The sequence below is a fragment of the Mercenaria mercenaria genome, chromosome 9, assembly GCF_021730395.1.
Source record: "Mercenaria mercenaria strain notata chromosome 9, MADL_Memer_1, whole genome shotgun sequence".
In the NCBI taxonomy this organism is placed as follows: Eukaryota; Metazoa; Mollusca; class Bivalvia; order Venerida; family Veneridae; genus Mercenaria; species Mercenaria mercenaria.
Window position 1 is genome coordinate 17373289 of NC_069369.1, and position 20237 is coordinate 17393525.

Consider the following 20237-nt stretch of genomic DNA (forward strand, 5'->3'; position numbering starts at 1 on the left):
GATGGGAATCTGGAACTCATCTACAAGCCCATCCAAGGCAGTGTGATTCTAGCTTAATACAAGATGAATATAAAAGGATTTCTGGCTCTTTCTAGTCCTTTTAAGGGTCAATCTGCACAATGAAAGATTTTTAAAACTTTCACTCCTTTCCAGCATATTTATTAACAAAATATATTTGCATACATTGTTGTCAGATAACAGTTATGTATATCACTAATTAGATCTAGGTTATCACATAGAATGCAGTTAGTTACAAACACAAAATACATTTATACACATAAATGCAAATATTGAAAGTACAATTTAAGGCCTTGCTTAAACAAAAATCAAGCATCGCTTAACAAAAATTAAGCAGCGCTTGATTAGGACATGATATTTCACCTTGATTAAGACATATCTTACCTTGATTTAGACATGATGTTTTATCTTGATTTAGATATGGTATCTTACCTTGATTTAGACATGGTATCTTACCTTGATTTAGACATGGTATTTTACAACATCTGTTCGTTTTTACTAGCCAGTATCTGTTTTAATTAGAAGCTTTTTTTTTCAGCATAAAGGCAACAAAAATGTAGGGTATGGAAATTTCAAGTTACTGTTACAACATTGAAATATGGTACTTCAGAAATCGCTGATTTCTTACAGAAAGTCATTTCCTGAAGAATTTATTCCCTGAAGACTCTGTGTGAAATGGGCCAACATCCTATAAACACAATGTTGGCAAAAAAAATCATCATGATACAAACAGCAAGCAAATAACAAATATTGTCTTTGTCCCTCTTGTGTTGAATAGTCCAAATGACTTATTTTGTTGTTTTGTCCGGGTAGTTTGTTTCGTTGTTTAGTCCAAGGGGGTTGTTTGTTGTGTAGTCCGAGTGACTATCATAAAAAAGCTCTTAATAATACATATTCTGTTTAGATAATTTTAGAGTATTAAATAGAGTATTAATTAGGAACAGAAAACATTCAACAAACAGATTTTGAGATTATGTAACAAATTCTAAAGAATCTGTGGAGTGTTCAATAATTGACTTTCATTTCTAACTTTTTTTTGTAGCGTTGTACTGCTTTGGCTACACTTTTCGCTTATATTTTATTGGTGATGTTGTACATTGTAGCACAATCATTTGTAATGGCACTTTCTGGAAGATTCTTTTTACATAGGCCAGTGTTTCCGAAATTAATGAATCACAGTATCTTGCATGTAATTTTCATGTAACTTCCTATAGTAGTTTTGAAACTAAAATTGAGCAAACCATGGTAACGAGGGACATCACTGTAAGTGCTGAAGCTGAAGAGTGGTAACCGTTGTAAGTGTTCTTTTCTTGCGAACCATCCATGTCAAGATAAATAACTTCTGTATCAGAAGGTATTGGTTCTCCGAAGAATGGGAAACTTCTGTACACAACTCGTCCGTTCAGTGGTTGAACTGGTCGGTAATTGTTCACCAACATTTTCCTGACTTTCTCAGCGTGGCTAGTTGTGTGCGGTTTGTGACCACCTGTATTAGTTGGTTCAGGTTTGCTATGATGACCAGTGCCATCATGTCCATGTTTATCATGGTGCATGTGTGTGTTATTTTCTTTCGGCGCGCTTGTGACTGGTTCCTCTGCAACAGGTACTTCCTCCGGTTGATGGCCGTCATGCTCGCCAGCAACTACTTTCTCCTTTAGTTGTCTTTTAAACCTGGCCTTCTCAATAGGGTTACCTTCAATACCTGAAATGGATAATCAAAATTTGGTATTTACTCATTAGTATATTTTAAACCAAACTACGACATAGAAGACATAGAGGATATTTGTTTGTTTTAGTGTAAGATCGAAATATATTACACTGAGTGAACAACATAAAAATTATACAATATTTTCACATGTGGCGCAGTCACAAGTAAAAATGTAAATTATGTTGTTTACAAATGAAATATATATCAATCTTACATGTAAAACAAACATATTTTCATTTTTTATGATTTTCAATGGTTTTAACCAAATCATGCCCATTTACCAAATTGTCACATGCATTGCATCATAATCACAAAGTCCTAACATCTTATAATGTTTTCTAAAAGTATCAGTTTTATTTCACTGATACATTCCAATATATCACTAAAAAACATGAAATAAATACAAATTAACAGTTTTAAAACCTAAAATTGCCTTTCCAAGTCATATACTTTTGCATTTGTTTAAAAGCGCAGTTAGTTAATTTATCAGACAGTTTTTAAGTTTATGCTAATTAATATGATATTTAGAAATATGTTACAGGTATTCTGCCATATCCCATTTTGATATGACAGTAAGTTAATGAAATTAACCAAATATAGTGTGTAAAGTCAATTAAGGTATACCTAATTCTTCGAAAAAGGTCCTTACGGCCCTGTTCTCATGTTTTGCCGACCTCTTCTTGCGGTGATGAGTGGGTTTGAGTACTTGGCGGAAAATGTGCAGCTAGCAGAATATATATATATATATACAATGTTTTAATAAATACACTTTTATGTCATTCAAAATATGTGTAATTGATGAAACATTTTGCATTGAACATAATTTTACATTGAATTTTAAATCAAATATGATACAATTTAAATCATAGGTGTCACAGCTGTTATAGAAAGGCAGACTTTGCAAAATGTAGTGTGTTATTTAAATTTTATATTCTTTTTACAGAATACAATTTTTTAGGTATATAGGTTATATATCAAGATGTTTGGATCTATAAATTTTGGAAATGAACAAATTAATGCAATACCTGTCTCCTGGAGATTGTCTGCTTCATGTAGAAAACTGTCCATATAACACTCTCAAAGCAGCCTGGGGTTGTCAGGGAGCCATTGTATCGATAATACATGTTTGGGGCTTTCGGGAGGAAAGTTCTCATTGATACAGCAGGGATTTCAGATTTGATTTTCTTGTCTGGAATCAAAAAGCTGCTTTAAATTTTGGTTTCTTTATAACTATATATACTTTGATGTTTAAGATTGATATGTGAAATCTTCAGTTTGTTTGAATTTCTTTTAAAAGTAACTCTTGTCAAATAAAGACAAACATTGTAAGGGGTTACAACAAAATACAAAGGTGGGGAAGGGGTACTAAACGACGAACACCAGAATAGGTTAAGACTATTTTAATTATAGATGTACAGGTTTCGGTCTTATCAAGACTTCTTCAGCATTGTAAGGGGTTGTAAGAAAATTAATGTTTTTGCTACTTCTTTAAATGTAGAGCTTGATATAAGACCTGTTTGAGACTAGATGTGTCATTTACCTGGATCGCGGACATGTTTGAGAACATTTACTAGCGGTGTCAATGCAGGATTGTCTTCTTTTGTTACTTCAAACAGGATTCCCAGTACTGCAAGACCAGCTGGTTCCACAGCTGCCTCCGAAATAGATTTGTATTTATCCGAGTTCCAGTTCACTATGTGCATCTGTAATGAATCAAATAATGTATGAGCCGCGCCTTGAGAAAACCAACATAGTTCATTTGCGTCCAGCATGGATCCAGACCAGCCTGTGCATCTGCGCTAATGGTTTCTCTAATTGCAATAGGCTTTGAAAGTGAACAGCATGGATCCTGACTGCGCAGGCTGGTCTGGATTCATGCTGGTCGCAAACGCACTATGTTGGTTTTCTCATGGTACGGCTCATATTATTGTTCTGTAGAAGTGATGTTCAAGGGAGAAAATGCAAATTATACTGCTAATGACATAAATGGATTGAGTTGTCATTCTTATCAATGCTGTGTCTTGTTTTTTAAGAAAATTCGTATATAGAATACCTCAATTGGTGCAGCTGTCCCATCAATGGTGTGCTCTGACCCCTGGTGGTTCTTGTGGCCCCAGTGAAAGTGGAACTGGGCTGTAGTATAAATGTTCGGAAGGCCACCATTGCTCACATAAAATTGTCCTTCTGTGTTAACTTGAACTGAAAATATAAATTGTTATGCTCTATTCATGACAATTTATGCAAGATTTGTTCAATTAAAATTAAATGACCCATGACTATCTATATTCACCTCTAAGATACATGTTAGGGGTCATATTTCTAATTCAATGAGGGAAACGTCAAAAAAGAGAGTATTACAAAAAAGTCAAAAGATTTTTTTGAGCATGCATTTTTAGGGGCCTTTTTCTGACAAAATAGAAAATGTTCGAGAAAAGAACATTTCTACATTTTCTTTCTGATATAATCATAGTTGAGAAGATATGACCGTTTCTTATACAAAAGTCAGTGCAAAACCCTCTAGATTTTTGTTCCAAAGTTCTTGGTTTGTAGACATTTTAGATGAACACTGATGATAATAAACTAAAGTTGAGCTGAATGAAAGTAGATACCAATATGTACAAATGATATTGATAAAGAATGATGAAGAAGTTTTGCCAGTCATAAAAATATTGGTTAAATTTTGTGGACAGTAGTGACTTTGTACTAAAAATTATTTTTGGTATTGCATTAATAAATGAATAAACACTTACTTGAATGTCCGTTATTGTGCACGTAAAACTTTGATCCTGGCAATGGAGGGTCGTAGAAGACAACAATATCCTTTAAGGTAGGGTCATACACTGTCTGTTTAGACTTGATGTCAATGGGGGACTGGTGTCTACCTGAACAAGCATCAGGGAACAAATCCGCCCAGTGGTCTGGTCCTGCAAATGTAAAATTAACATTCTTAACATATCATCTATATGCTGGTTCAGAAATTTTGTTTGTTATAGAGTTGCTCCTTATGGATTTAAAAAAAAAATAGATATAGCAGTTCTATACATAGTTATATCTGAAACTGTCATAAATATTGTTTGTGTTTTGTTTTAAGACGGCAAGCACTTCTTGCAGTCCAGGCTGAGTGTTTAACCTCGCACTGACACAATTATAGGTCAGATGTAGTAACAGTTCTTTTAAAGTGTTGAGTTTTTAAAGGCATTGAAATGACCATATTAAAATGCGGCCCCTTGATGCAGTCCCTTGTTTTTTAAATTCAAGGCATATATCAATATACTGACAATCATTTTGTAGAATTAGCTACCCCTTAAGTTCTCATGTAGAACTCTTTCTTTCTGTAATTTGGTATAATGTTCAAATTTCAAGTGTATATCAAAATCCCCTTGATCAAAATCCCCTCCTCTGAAAAATGACTGGGTCTTACAAAATCCCCTTCACACATTTGCAGGGGGTATCATAATCCCCTCTGTGATTAACATTATAGATATATAGATATCATTGCTCTAAATTATATCATGTTTGCTAATGGCATTGTATTTACGTGCTTTATGCAATAGACTTTTAAGTTGTATATAGTTGTATTTGAACTTGATGAAATAAGTAAAAATCACAGAGGGGATTACGATACCCCCTGCAAAAGTATGAAGGGGATTTTGTAACACCCTGTCATTTTTCAGTGTAGGGGATTTTGATTGTCTCCCTCAAATTTCACATATCCACCTAGACGACATTAATTGCATTAAAAAGGTGTTAACATGATGGTTAACATAGATAGAAATGACACATCCTGTGTCACTTTTGTTAATTATGTGTAAGGATATGAATATAAATAAGGTATTTCCGTTCACACAGAAATAATTGATAACAGTGATAAGACAGTGAAGGTGGCCATTAATATTTTACTGTAAAAAATAAAAGTTTTCCAATGCAGTGTATGTACTGGGAGAAGATTTATTTAGTCATTCAAAAGGGAAAGTGCATATAAACGGCAAGTCCGATCCCTGCCACAGGGAAGTTATTTTCCATAACCAAAAAAAAACTAATTCCAGGCAGCCCACCTCTAATACAGGGAGGGGCAAGTGATTGGGTAACACATCAAATATAGCCATTGATATTGTCTTGAAAATTTTTGAATGCTTTTTAATAGCATATTTGAAATGAAGTTTATCTATTTATAAAGCAAAAAGAAATTATCCTTATCTTCATATACTTGTATACATAAATGAGTCATGTAAAATCATTACCACATTTAATAAATCATTTTATTTAGGAGCTGATTGATGGGGGAATCAATGATTTTACATGTGCCTATAAGACAAATGAGTTACAAAACCATTATCAATCATGGTTTGAACATTACAACAGGAAAAGTAGAATATTTAACCCTTACCAAGCTAAATTTCTATAATGAACTTGTCCATCTTTCAGTTTGGACAGTACCATTAGCTGTTAAAAGGGGTGCTTACCAAAAATGAACTGACTGAATGGCGAACAGTGCAGATCATGATCAGACACGGATGTGCAGGCTGATCATGATCTACACTGGTCGCAAAGGCAGAATTAATTGTGTCCATGGGTAAGGATTGAAATTCCATAAGGCTTTTAGTTTTATGATCAAACAGAAAAACCAGATGTACAAATAGACAGTAGATATAAATACATTGTTAGAAAAACAACACTTTAAATATTGCTCATGAAATTATACAGTCAGAACATTCAAGGGAAGTAATCAGAAATGCAGAATTCAGGTATACTTTCTGCTATAGTAATCAGTATGATTCAGACTTTTGACAAATGTATTGGAAAACAAAATAATGTATAGACAGGATTTAACAAGAAATTAATATGGTTTATGGTCGTTACAAAAAATATGGCACTCGCATTATATATTATGACCCTTTAAAGTTACTGCCTTTTATTAAATGCAAATGCATTGGACCTCAAGTAGCAGTATCTTGTACTGATCAATGTTCAGAATCTGAAAAAAAAATGATGAAAGGATGTCATGTCCCAAACATGTTTGGGGGGGCTATATGGGAGTCAGTTTTGTTGCGTCGCATCGCAAAATCTATTATCTCAGTTATTACTAAATGGATTTGATTCAGACTTAAAACGGATGTTCCACCTTATCACCTGCATCATGTGACACAAGATGCATAACTCTGACACCAATTTTTCATAAATATGCCCCCTTTTACTTAGAATTTTAGGTAAATTTTGATGCATTTTCACTATATATCATTCTGATTGGCTTAGAGCCAAAGGGAGGTAACCTTTTTTTAACTTTTTTACTGAGTTATTTCCCCTTAAATTCCAAGAATTAGTATATTTTAAGAAATTCTATTTTTAGATTTTCAATATTTTAGGTATTTTTCTAACTTTTTTATTATTAGTCCTATGTAAAAAGTAAATACATTTTTCTGTGGTAACATGTGTCGGTAAGACACTTTTCTGTATTCATATGTAGTGTATCTCTTATATTAGAGATTTTTATATTTACCTCATCTCTCATCCTGGGCACATAATTATAGTAATATTACTTATATGTGCCGCGGAAGCCCAGTATGAAGTATTCCAAAGACGAGTAAAAATTTTTTTTTTTTCAGTATTGAGTTTTTTTTGGGGCTTTATATTATTTTAAGTATTTTAAAAATTTCTTATGATTGCCATTCTTCTGTGACAAGACCAGCATAAATCACTCCTGTGACATTCTAGTTGAAATTAAAAGTATGATCATCATCTGCATGTGTGGTTACAATCCCCATAACTCTAATTGTATTTTTGACAGAATTATGCCCATTTCATACTTAAATTTTTTTGAAAATCTTCTCTTTCTGGATATTACTTTAGTACAATATAAGATAATGACTTGAAACTTAAAATGTATCTTTATCATCATCATCTGCTTGTGTGGTAACTCAATCCCCATAACTCTGATTTGTATTTTTGACCAAATTATGCCCCTTTCATACTTAAATATTTTGTCAAGCTTCATTTTCTGGACATAACTTTGGTACTATATATATAATTATATATATTGAGACATAAATACATTTTACTGTCAAATCGCTGAATAGTACTTATGGACAGCTCTTGTTGGTATTTTCAGTTAGAGATTATTAATTAAAGGAATAAAAAGACCCGTTCATAGAGATGGATCCCTATTAGATATGTATCTTTTATTATTGTTTATGAAATTTTTGTAATTAGTAACCCCACAGGCCTCTTTAATAAAGAAGTATACAAAAAAGTGGACTATTTCTTTTGATTTCAATATGATTTCTAGTTTTATATCTGTATTTGGTAAATCTACTGTAGATATATATATCAACAGTCTGAACCAAAAGGTATTATAAATTTTAAAACAAAGTGTATAGCTTCGAAATTTATTTATTTCAATTCTGTTCTGGTTGCACAACCAAGTTAATATTTTAAATATGCCCTTGACATTGATTTTAGATTATGAAATAAGGAAAGGTAGAAATATGTTTGAAATTGAAAAACTCACTAAAGACTGACGGAAGTATTTCTTTCCTGTAATGATACATTAGTTTTTCTTATTTTCAAATACTTTAATTGTGATATGGCTTAGATGTATCAGTTTAACTTCTTACCTTTAAAATCACATTTTCTATATTTAAGATAATATGAATTTCATTTACAGCATTTAAAATGCTGTAAATTGCTTTCAGGTAAACATGTATAACATTTGAATAGTGAATTTAAAAAAAAAAAACATCTTTGTAAGAATTTTCAAGTCTCCCCTGCGAGGAATTCAAGAAATAGTTCTTGAACAGTTCTTGAATCTAGTTCTAGAATAGTTCATGAACATTAAATGGCAGTTCTAGAACTTTTTCTAGAACTAAACCTAGAACAAATTCTTGAACTCCTAGTTCTAGAATGACAATTTAATTTCTTGAACTATCCGAGAACTAGTTCAAGTATTAATTCTGCAATGATCTTGAACAGTTCAAGAACTTCTAGATATGATTACAGAAGTTTGATATAATTGAGTCCCTTCCTTTGACTATTCAAGAATAAATTCAAGAACAAATTCAAGAACTAATTTAAGAACCCTGTCGAAAATTTCATGAACTGATCTTGGCAGGGGCTACAAACAACATTTTTTTGAAACTACATTACTGTTATTTAGCAGACTGACCATCCTATGAAATCTGTCAACTATAGGTCAAAGTGATGTTCAGTTAGTGGACAGAGACTGTGGTCAGTTTTTAGTCTCAGTCACTGTGAAATGACATTTTACACCCTCAACAAATGACATGAGTAAAACAGTGAACTAGAGTGGGATATGGGGCATAATAAGAAGTAAACAATAGCTGCATAAAATACAAAACATTAAGTTAAACAATGTATAATTTACTTTAATCTCAAGATTTAAATTCAGATCCTTCAGGGTCGTGAAAACTTGTGACATTTTAAAAGGATTTTATATTTTTTAAAATGAACAATTAATGACAACACCATAATTACTTATCTGATATTCATTATACTCGTGTTCCTCTTAAACCATTACTTACTGTAGTTGATAAATATTTCCTGCTTATTTGCTGCACAAACGTCTCAAAAATTGCTGAATCACATGTGCAAAAAATTTCCCAGCATGCAACAAAATAATGGAACCTGATCATGTGACATTATGAATTTAATGTTCAAGAAGAGTTCAAGAACTTATTCATTATTGTAAAAGGTAATCATTAAAACCTAAGTTTTTTGTATAATGAATGAACAGTTCAGAAACTCACAATTGGGTTCAAGAACTGGTACTGAACTAGAAAAATGTTTTGAATTTTAGTACTTTTAATGAACCTGTGTTCAAGAACAATTTTGGTTCTAGACCAGCAGTAACTGTTCAAGAACTCTGGTAAAGTTCTATAAGTTCTTGAACTTTTGCAGTTTTTGAACCAATGTTCAAGAACCATCATTGTTCTAGAACCACAGTCTAAGAACTGTTTTGCTGGTTCAAGAACAGTTCTATAAGTTCTTCAGAAGTTCTTGAATGTTCAAGAACTTGATACTAGTTCTAGAACATATTTTACAGGGTGTCATATCAGTCAGCACAACTGACACATTATCTTAAATAATGAGTAGTTTAAATCAAAATCAAATGTACCTTTCACTACAGCATGGGACCAGAATATAACATCCAGTATAAGAAATATTAATAATGTGACTAGAATTGCAATAAGAATAGCGTAATCCCAGGGCCGAAATCGGCCAAACCTTTCTTTACAAGTCTTGTCCATTCCTAACAGTTCACTAACTTAAAACACAATAAACTGTTATTTCGATCTAAAATTTGCAAAAAATGACATATTTCCTTGATCGATATCTGACAGTGATATATACATGTATGCTATAATTTTCAACCTGTCGATACTGACAGATCTCTTTTGTTTCAATTAAACAGTTGACACTTAGATAATGGCTGATCAGACAATTTGTCAGTTAAAAACACCTAAGGCTACTGTAAAAAGTGTTACAAATTGCATTATTTGCTGGAAATTGGTTAAAAAGCTTGAGATATATTTCACAGGGACACTTTTTTAGACTTTTTTAAAATTATATGATAGTTTTTAAAGAGAATCTGTAAAATAATGATTGTTTTACATTTTCTTAACCAATATAAAAAAACTATGACCTTGCATAATTTTTTAATTCTCTCCCTTCATTTGATTTACTAATAAGTCTTGTGTCTAAAACAGAACAAGTGATTTTGTAAAAGCTTTACACATTCGCAGAAGATATTGAGAGAAAGTACATTATACAGGAACTAAAACTCGCTTAATTATTTAATTATATCTTTGGATTGAATTTACTTTCAAGGACGTAACTTTAATTGCTGTCAGAAGGGTATTAATTTATTCAAACGTTATCAGTGATCCGTGATGTGCAGTATACACATTAACTTTAAACGCTCATAATGCATTTGTTTAAAATGTGGCTGCCACACAAGTTTTTCATTATGAACATAAAATATATTATTTTCTTGTTTCTTGATGGAAATGCAGGGTATAAGAACTATAATCTTGCTTACTGTTTTGATTATCTCCCTTTATTCAGTTTACTGTTAACACTTGTTCAGAGCGGGAGACAATCAAAATCCCCTTGATCAAAATCCCCTACACTGAAAAATGACAGGGTGTTACAAAATCCCCTTCATACTTTTGCAGGGGGTATCATAATCCCCTCTGTGTTTTTTACTTATTTCATCAAGTTCAAATACAACTATATACAACTTAAAAGTCTATTGCATAAAGCACGTAAATACAATGACTCCTAATCTATTACAAGGATTTTATTAAAATTTTACATAATGGTGGAGAACATTTAGAGGAAGTGCAGTGTACAAGTAACATAACTCTACATTGCTTATTTTTTATTATCTCCCTTTAGTAATTAACCTACACACAAGAGTTCTTGATAACTTGCACAAAGAAGTTCTTGACTACACTCCTGTTCTAACTAATATACATTATGATTTACTGCTGCAAAATGTTTCCTTTTTGGGCCACCTTTAGTGTGGTTTTCCATGCCAAATATGGCTATCGTACTTGAAACAAGCAAACTCGATGAATTGGTATCCCCCGCCGAATGGGTTTGTGTTGAGGAATGGCAAAGAAATATCCGGCAAAAAGTTAAGGACGTTACTAAGAAGCAAATAATTTCATTACATTTGAACTTAAAGAACAGAAGTCCTTAAGAGAGCCAAAGAGTTATAAAAATAAATAGATCAGCAACTTGAAAGGCAGATAGAGCAAATCTCACCAACATTCCGCGGCTGCAAACGAGATCTCGTTACCGGAAGTTCTCCACGCGCCATTTTGTATGCGAAAGATAGGACACTGTCAATTATTAATTATTACCGTATGACCACGCTTTTTTGAAAGTAAGAAATGTGTATTTTATGCTTAAGACTATTTCATATTAAACAAAATTAATGTTGTTTAAGAAGCTAACATGTATTTAACATGTAGTTTTAAAGGTACAAATTGCAACTCCATGCTCGCTTCACTAAGATAACACCGAGTCACGCTCGGACGCGAGATTACAGCCAGTTGCCATTCTGTGTATTTTATACTTCTTTGAGAGAGCACATGAATCAAGTAAGAAATCTGGAAGGTGGGGGTTTACAACTTCACATGTTGATGAATATTCATGGAAGGTTTGAAAAAATGAATGAAAGAATGAAAACAATTTTTTTGTGGGGGTGAGGGGGTGAGCGTTGGGGAGGGTGACCAGGTCAGGGTACAAAACTTCACATGTTGATAATAAATATTGATGGAAAATAAAAAATGGAGAAAAAAAATTTGTTGGCGGGTGCATGATCCGGGTGGTGGGGGTGATTGGGTTGAAGAGCAAAGTGGGCTGAGGGTACAACTTTGCATGCTGATAAATATTCATGGAAGGTTTAAAAGATTTAAAAACAAGAGTGCCAGAATTCACAATTTACTCCTGTTGTTACAAAGGGAAGTTAATCTAAAAAAAAATTCTTAGTCCACATAAAGTATTGACCTTTGACCTCTGAATATAACCTTGAACCTAGACCTAGGGTGGTGGGGGTGACCAGGTATGGGTACACAACTTCACATGTTGATAATAAATGTTCATGGAAAAAATAAAAGAAGTTTAATGAAATTCTACCAGTTGGTTAGTTTGTTATGTACAAGTATGTGGATTTTTAAAGAATTGAAGGGCAGTAACTCTGAAGTTACTGAAGAGATCCTGATGAAATTGAGTGTGCACTACCAAATTATGGTGATCTAAATTCTGTTTAAGTTTCATAGTTCTAGGTCAAATATCATGTCACATGTAATGAAGCAGAAATTGCCATATTCATAGTACCCTATATAGCTAACACTAGAAACTACTAAGGGCCATAACTTTGGTGTTACTTGGGAAATCTGACTGAAACTAGACGGGCTGCATTTCCCTATAGTGTTGAACATGTATATGAAGTTTTATTTTAATATTCCAAACCACTTCCTAGATATGACCTCGGATGGACAGAAAGACAGACGAAAGGATGATGCCAAAACTATATCCCTACGCCTTTGGCGGGGGATAAAAAGAAGACAAACCAGTTTTTGGAATGTAATGATTTATATATATTAAACTTACCTTTCTCATTCACATAACCCCAGTTTGACGCCTCTGAAATAGATAAAAAAAAATAAAAATGGTATTAAGAAAACAACTTCAGCACATGTAGGCTGTCTAAATTGCCACAACACCCTGCTTAGTGAACTTTGGTAGGTATTATGGAATTATGGAGTTTTTCTTTTCTGTTAAAATTCAAAGTAAAGACATAGAAAAACACCATCTTTAGTATCTAGTTAAAAATTCAGCTTATCATAAATAAAAGTCATATGAAGTAAAAGTATATAGTTGTTGACACAATACACTTTGTGATTACTTATTCTATAGAATGCTACTGTTTATGATTATAGAGACAGAAATTTAAATTGATAACACTGATGTAAAATATAAATGTCTGCTGTGTATAATTTTGTGGAGTGATATAATATTTTTTACTGCTGTTCAAGAGCTTGTTTTTAGTACTACTGGTGATATTGCCTTGTTTAGTAATTGATATAGTCAGCTGCTGCACATATATGCAGGGGAGGCTACTAATGACAATAACATTTTCAAATTTTGTTTCAGTGGTCTCCCTTAGATTACAGTTTATATTGGTTGTATTTATGTTGTAAAAATTATTTGCTACAGAAAATTAATCTTGAAATCATTGGGTTTTTTTTTTTTTTTCACTGAAGGTGACAAGACAGACTTATTCTTGAAACATTTTATAACATTTCACAAAATGATCTATGTATTTAACTGTCACACTAAGTGGACGGATCTCAATTTTGTCACATTAATTGTTCAGATGTTTGTTTCGTTTGAATTAATGATATAGTAAACGACACCAGTAACATAACAGATTCATAAATTGTCAACATTAATATGATTGTAACTGCTTAATTTCATAGCAGTAAATCAATATATAATGACAGTATAAGGAAACGTAATGAGGCCAAAGTGATCAAATTCTAAATAGTATTTGTGTTACCAACTCTGGGCTGTCCGATGTATAAGAAAAATATTAAAGGAGTTTTATAAAAGTCTCTTTTTAAAGCTTATAAGAGCTTAAAATGTTAATTTGTTGGAGTCTTGCTGACTCAAAATAGATAATAAGACATGTTATCTTGCCTTATCTTATCTTAAGGAATTTTGTCATTCTTAACCACTTCAATAAATTGTCTATTATTATCTCCCTTTTTAGAGGAAATTTGTTATCCATACAAGGATAACTCTGTGTTACTAGAAACAGTAAACTGAACGTTTTGAACCATGTTTTTTACTTTTTTTATAAAAAAAACCCACTTTTTTTGATGATCTAGCTGTCTTTAATCCAACAAGTAATTATGATTTCCTTAACCATAGTGGTTTTTCATACTTTTGTCAGGCATTTCTTCCTATTTTTGATAAAACTTCACAGCAATCAGAGTAGGGGATATGTTAGCCAATTTCAGCTACATATATACATACAATTTTTTACACATACAATATCCAAAATCTAACATCGCGGCAGTATTAAATCACCTTTCCATATAGCATGGTGGCAAACCAAAGTTGCTGTTAAGTATCTTATTCCCTACACTACATGACTGGTATGAACAGTTCTTTGCATGTTCCACTGAGATGATTTATATCAGAGTTTGAGCCCCCTATTTTCTTAATAGTATTAGTTCAAACAAATTCACTTTTGAATACTGAATATATCATTGCAGGATTTGAGATTATTAATTTTGGGTACTGCACCAAGTTGCAGGTTCTATACAGAGCTTACAGCTAGTTTATTCTTTACACACTTATAGCAAAATTAACATGAGGAAATATGTATTGTTCAGTAACAGGACTGGTGTTTATGTGTGATGAAACTAGTTTCATAAACTAATAGACTTTTAGACTTCCTCAGAATAAATTGATATGAGTATAAATAGTCATTTTTGTTTGTTACGTACATGTAAGTATTAATTAAGTTGTGGTTGATGAACATCTTAATATTTATGTCAAACACTCTCTTACATTCAGAAAACTTCCTCACAGCTGTAATGTAGCGGTAACATACAGGCCTAAATGCCGCTGAAAACACCTGAGCAATTGTTAGTTACTAATTGCAAACCAAGGTAGTATTTCTACTTGAACCTTAGACAGTTTTTAGTACACTTGTTAATATATTATCGCCAGTGTAAGATGACACCTGAAAGCTCTTCTTGTCAAACACTATTTATTTTTGATTCAAAATGAGCTATTTATGGGCCAGTGGTTAGTTCACTTAATTCACTCTTATCCCTTTCAAATATTGTGCCTTGTTCAAATGACCTTTTGTCAGCACCATTCATCATCATCACATGCGTCAGTTTCAGTTTGTCGTGCAGAAAATTAATATTAGCCATCTTTTATTTGATTTGGCCAAAACTCAGTTACATTTTCAATACTTGCTTTTCAGCTTTTATAAATTGCCCGACAATTATGGCAATGGTGTTTCAGTTATTGCATGATCTTTTAAAAAAAATTTTGCTTTATTGTAAAATTTATGAAATTGTTTCATTTTATATGCATTTTATGCAAAAGAGAGCAATAAAGATTGTCTATACTGAATACAATTGTTCTCTGTGGTAAATATGTATGACAACGAAAATTAAGTCTCATTTAGTCTCGTTTGCAGAAAACTTTAGCAAGCGGAAATTACAGTGATAAGAGATCAGTTATAGGAGACAGTCTCGCAGGAAATCATTAGCATAGCTACAGAAATATGAAAAGCTATGAATTTTTGAAATCCATTTCCATGACTATCTACTCAGTATATCTTTAACCCATTACTTTTAATTACATTATTATATCTGTATTAATATGTAAAATTTAATAATAGATATTTATTAGGTACAAAAAATATTAGATAGTAACGCTCGCTTGAAATTAATATCTTAAAACTGCTGTATTAAACTTATAACCTACTTACTCAAGGTTAGCCCATACCCAGGAGGTACAGTGTTATTGGGCGGAGTCTATTAAGGTATAGGTCCATGTTTCGCAGAAAAAAGTTCGAACGTCATCAAATCATAGAAAGAAAGCATTGTTTTACTTGAAAATTTAACAGCGTATAAAACATTTATATTATTCTACAAAACCATTGTCAATGTACTGATATATGTATTGAATTCCGGAAAGGGACTGCATGAAGGGGCCACACTTCTGGACAGTTCAGCGCCTTTAAAATCTCACCATTTTTAAAAAGCTGTTACACGTCTTCGTTTTGATGCATTTGCAACATCGTGCGAGTGTTTAAACTTTACATAACTAGGTAAAACATCGTTTTTGACAATTGTTTACATTTATTTCTTTACAAATGGCATTCTTATTTAAACGGGGACAACTCATTAAGAATAATTTAAGTATCCAACTATGTGGGACAGAACAGTAAAACATGTATTGGACAGATAAGTTGTGTGTCAAGACGCTGTTCATTCGTTAAAAAAATCTGTTATTTTGTGATATACTGCTAAACCTTAAATCGTAACATTTAAGAATTAAATGTAATACATACAGTTGATGTGACAACTGTATGTGAAATAGAATGGCCAGATTTGAACGAAATGAAGCAATTCCATTGGGCAAACTGTAAGCTAGCTAAACTTTGTATCTTCTTATATCTTGGATGTTGCCTTTATGGGCATTCTCATTTGTTAACATACAGTTAGTTGTTGTGACAAGTTCATATTATCTGCAGAGCATCATTACAGGCCAGGTCTCCACAAGTATAATGGTCAACTTCCACAATGTTACTAAGTCGACAGAAGTTTCGTTACAATACATATGCAATAATCTTATTACACCGTATATCAGTATGCCACTTGCTACTCATGAAAGTAAGACATAATATTATGTACAAGATCAAACATAATGCTGTTTTCTGTCGGTAATCGATATTTGATTGCTATATTAGCCAAAGTCAGTGAACTTAAAAAGGACAAACAAATTTGGCATGAGAAGCTGAACTTTTAATCCTGTGTCATTGCTACTGAGCGTGTATGGGTATTTTGCATAAGACCCGGTGAACTTCTTTTAAGTAAGCTACATTCCAAAGTTACCTACCATTTTCTTAAATACCTATATCTTAAACTAAAACTGTTTGACATTTTAAATAACAGGAAAATGATAAACTTTCAAAAGATTGTGTTTTTCATTGCTTCGTGTCTTATGCATGCAATATGTTAAATGGGTACCTGAAAGTGTTTAATGTCACCTGCCCCTATTGAAGCTGCCCTAGTCGTGATAATGTTCATGAGTCCGTGTACTTTCATGAAAAGTTCATGAACAGTGAATGAGCATTCAGAAAGTGTTCATGATCTGTTCATAAAGTGTGTTCTTGAAAAGTTCATGATCAAATTTGAGGTGGTTCATGAACTTAATTCATGAACAGTGCAGGAACTTTCATGAACATTGAAATATTCATTCATTATACATAATACTTAGGTTTATTCAACCTTTACAATAATGAATAAGTTCATGAACTTTCATGAAAATTAAATTCATAATGTCACATGATGAGTTTCCATTATTTTGTTGCATGCTGGGAAATTTTTTGCACATGTGATTTGAAATGTTTGTGTAGCAAATAAGAAGGAAGTATTTATTATACTACAGCAAGGAATGGTTTAAAAGGAACAAGAGTGCACTGAATATTAGATAAGTAATTATAGTGTTGCCGTTATCGTTCATTTTACAAGGTATAGAATCCTTTTAAAATGTCATAAGTTTTCACAACCCTGAAGAAAGGTTAGTATCTGAATTTCAGTCTTGAGATTAAAGTAAATTATACATTATTTAACTTAATGTTTTGTATTTTATGCAGCAATTGTTTACATCTTATTATGGCCCCACAGTTTTACTCATGTCATTTTGTTAAGGGTGTTCATGAATTGCTCATGATCTTTTCATAAAGTGTGTTAGCAAACTTAATTCATGAACAGTTCATGAACATTGAAATAGGACTTCCCAGTTCATGTACACATGATGGAATTTGTTCATGAACACATTATGGATTTTGTTCATGAACAGTTCGTGAACAAAACCCTAAAATGTGTTTATGAACAGAAAAGAGTCTCATTTTCAGTTCATGAAAAGTTCATGACTTCATTCATGAAATAATTGATAAAGATTTCATGAAAAGCTCATTAAATTTTCAACAGGGTGGGTGATAGGTACTATGTACAAGCCCATTCCCGATATCAAGTTTTGACAGCTGATCGTCATAGTGCTATCTGTAATGTCATATCTTTTGCTTCTATATTTCAAAAACTTTCTTAAATATTCTGTCCACAATTTAGCCTTTTTTCAGTCAAATAAACACTGTTTATTTTTTCGTGAAAAACCACACGTATCACACAGTGTGAAGTTAACACAGCGTGCAATATTAAATAAAAACGTTCAGTATTTTGTTTGTTTTATATTGGGCAAACTTCCCTGTAATTCTTTTAGATCTCTTTTTAGATTAACCTGTGTTCTTCATTCTTACTTATGAGAAACATTTAAAACTTTAAATTAATTTTCTTTTCATATCAAGTTGGAAAAAAACTGAAATGTTTTATCTTTAAACTGAATAAACAAATCATTTATCATTCTGGTTAATCTTAAATTGCTGTTGACTCCTTATCGGGAGTGTAAGATTTGCATATATAACAAAAATTATCAAATTGATTTTATTTGTTCAGTGCAGACTTACAAGATGTTTAAGTTCAGATTGTGAACATTATAAATTAAAAATTTGTTTTTAAATTAAATCCCAAAATCCCAACTCTTGATAGTTAACCTTGTACTAACCTGTTTTAGCTGTGTTAATTTTTTAATCTTTCTTTACAATCATTTTCTTTTATTCTACCTATTGAAGCAGAATAAAAACTATTTACTATCATATCATAATAAAACATTTTTTTTCTGACACCTTAAAAAACTGTCAAAGTAACAGGATATGATTTTAGTTATATTTAGTTGGGTTTTTTTTTTTTTTATTTTTTTTTTTTAAGTTATCCTTCCTTATTTTGATTTTTTTATTCACTTTAGTAATGAAAGTTTTAATATATTTTCCCACGTACCTGCGGCCACTAAAATGGTCCCAATTAAGTAAATCCCGAATATAAATCTCATGGTCCCCATCATTACGCACAAGAGATTGTAGTCGACAGAAAATATGTTGTAAAATTTGGACAAGTCATGTGACCAGAGATTGTCGTTTAATATGTGAATCTATTGGTCGTTTTACAAAGCTAGATCATGTAAAGTTGTTTGATATTTATTTCATTAAGAATTCAATATCATGTTTGGTGTTTATAGCAGTTCGTGTCTCTAATATAACGGTGGATGAAAAGTTTCTTAAACTAATGACAGAAGAATATTGAAGAATATGGTCATTTTGAAAGGATATTAATTCTAACAACGTAAATGAAATAATATGTGAAGGGGCCACAGGGTCCAGACAGTCACCGCAGCTTGCATTATGATCTTGAAATTTGTTGTTGATTAAAACAAAAAATTGAAAACAAAATAAAACATGCTGCTTAATCAAATTCAGAAATTCAGATTTCAGAAGAAAAAAAAGTGTTTTACTTGCTGCTGCACTGTTGAAAAAAAATCTGGCCAAAGTTTGTTTGTGCAGTAGTTTTTATGGCTGTAACAATATACAAAGTGATTGTATTTTCTTAAAATTGATTTTAGTCGCTATTAGTACTGGGAAGTGTGACACACTCATATTATTCATAGTCAGACTCATGTACAAAATTAATATATCTCAGCAACAATTTTATGTCACACCACTAATTGTCTTTATGATTAATTAAGTATATGCAATGTATGTTTTCATCTATATATCAACTGTTTAACTGAAAGATAATGTACATTGCAATCAGCGTTAGATTTACGTCAGCTAAGTTTTATTTTACAAAAATTACAATAAATTGTATATAGACAGGACAGCTTTATGCAATAAGTTGCAAGGCAATATTTCTTGCACAATCTGTGAAAAGTGTACAAAAGCGGGTGAAATTGTTAATCAGGTAAAACTGTAGGTCAGGTACGAGTGTTAGTCAAGTACAAAATAAAAAATGTTGTTAGCCACAGAAAAAATTGTTAATCAGGTATAAATGCTGGCCAGGTGCTAATGTAAGTCAGGTAAAATTATTTAACCAGGTAATTGTTAGTTAAGGTATAAAATGTTAATCAGGTAAAATTGTTAGTCAGGTATAAATGTTAATCAGGTAAATTTGTAAGCCAGCTAGGTAATATTGTTAATCAGGAACAAATCTTAGCCAGCTAAAATTGTTGGTCAGGTTAGATTCAGATACAAATTATAAAATAGAAGTATGATGTTTAACATATTTTGAATTTCTGGATAGTATGCCCATTTAAGATAGTTGCAAAAACTGAAACTCTTTAC

The 20237-nt window shown here is 32.0% G+C and overlaps 2 protein-coding genes across 2 annotated transcripts in view; one reads left to right on the forward strand and one right to left on the reverse strand.

Annotated features, from left to right (window-relative positions):
- Window positions 1–143: 143 nt before the first annotated feature.
- Window positions 144–19027, reverse strand: LOC123546585 (carbonic anhydrase 1-like). Its single transcript, XM_045332998.2, has 8 exons — window positions 18901–19027; window positions 12863–12895; window positions 4477–4650; window positions 3780–3925; window positions 3267–3429; window positions 2752–2915; window positions 2351–2450; window positions 144–1720 (listed from the first exon to the last, which is right to left on the reverse strand). Exons 1-8 carry the CDS (start codon window positions 18962–18964, stop codon window positions 1227–1229), a joined length of 1338 nt encoding a protein of 445 aa, XP_045188933.2. The 5' UTR covers window positions 18965–19027; the 3' UTR covers window positions 144–1226.
- Window positions 17372–20237, forward strand: part of LOC123546584 (uncharacterized) — an 81587-nt gene continuing 78721 nt past the window's right edge. The window contains exon 1 of the mRNA XM_045332997.2: window positions 17372–17584. The gene's annotated coding sequence lies outside the window, so the exon portion shown is untranslated. The remainder of the gene's footprint in view (window positions 17585–20237) is intronic.

What these genes read in the sequence shown, in the direction of transcription:
- LOC123546585 (XM_045332998.2), bottom strand. Translation starts at nt 18,964, where the DNA reads ATGATGGGGACCATGAGATTTATATTCGGGATTTACTTAATTGGGACC. An exon ending in CAAACATGTCCGCGATCCAG is followed by an intron (nt 2,916 to 3,266) that starts GTAAATGACACA and finishes TTTTGATTCCAG; the next exon opens with ACAAGAAAATCAAATCTGAA. An exon ending in GACCTTTTTCGAAGAATTAG is followed by an intron (nt 1,721 to 2,350) that starts GTATACCTTAAT and finishes TATCCATTTCAG; the next exon opens with GTATTGAAGGTAACCCTATT.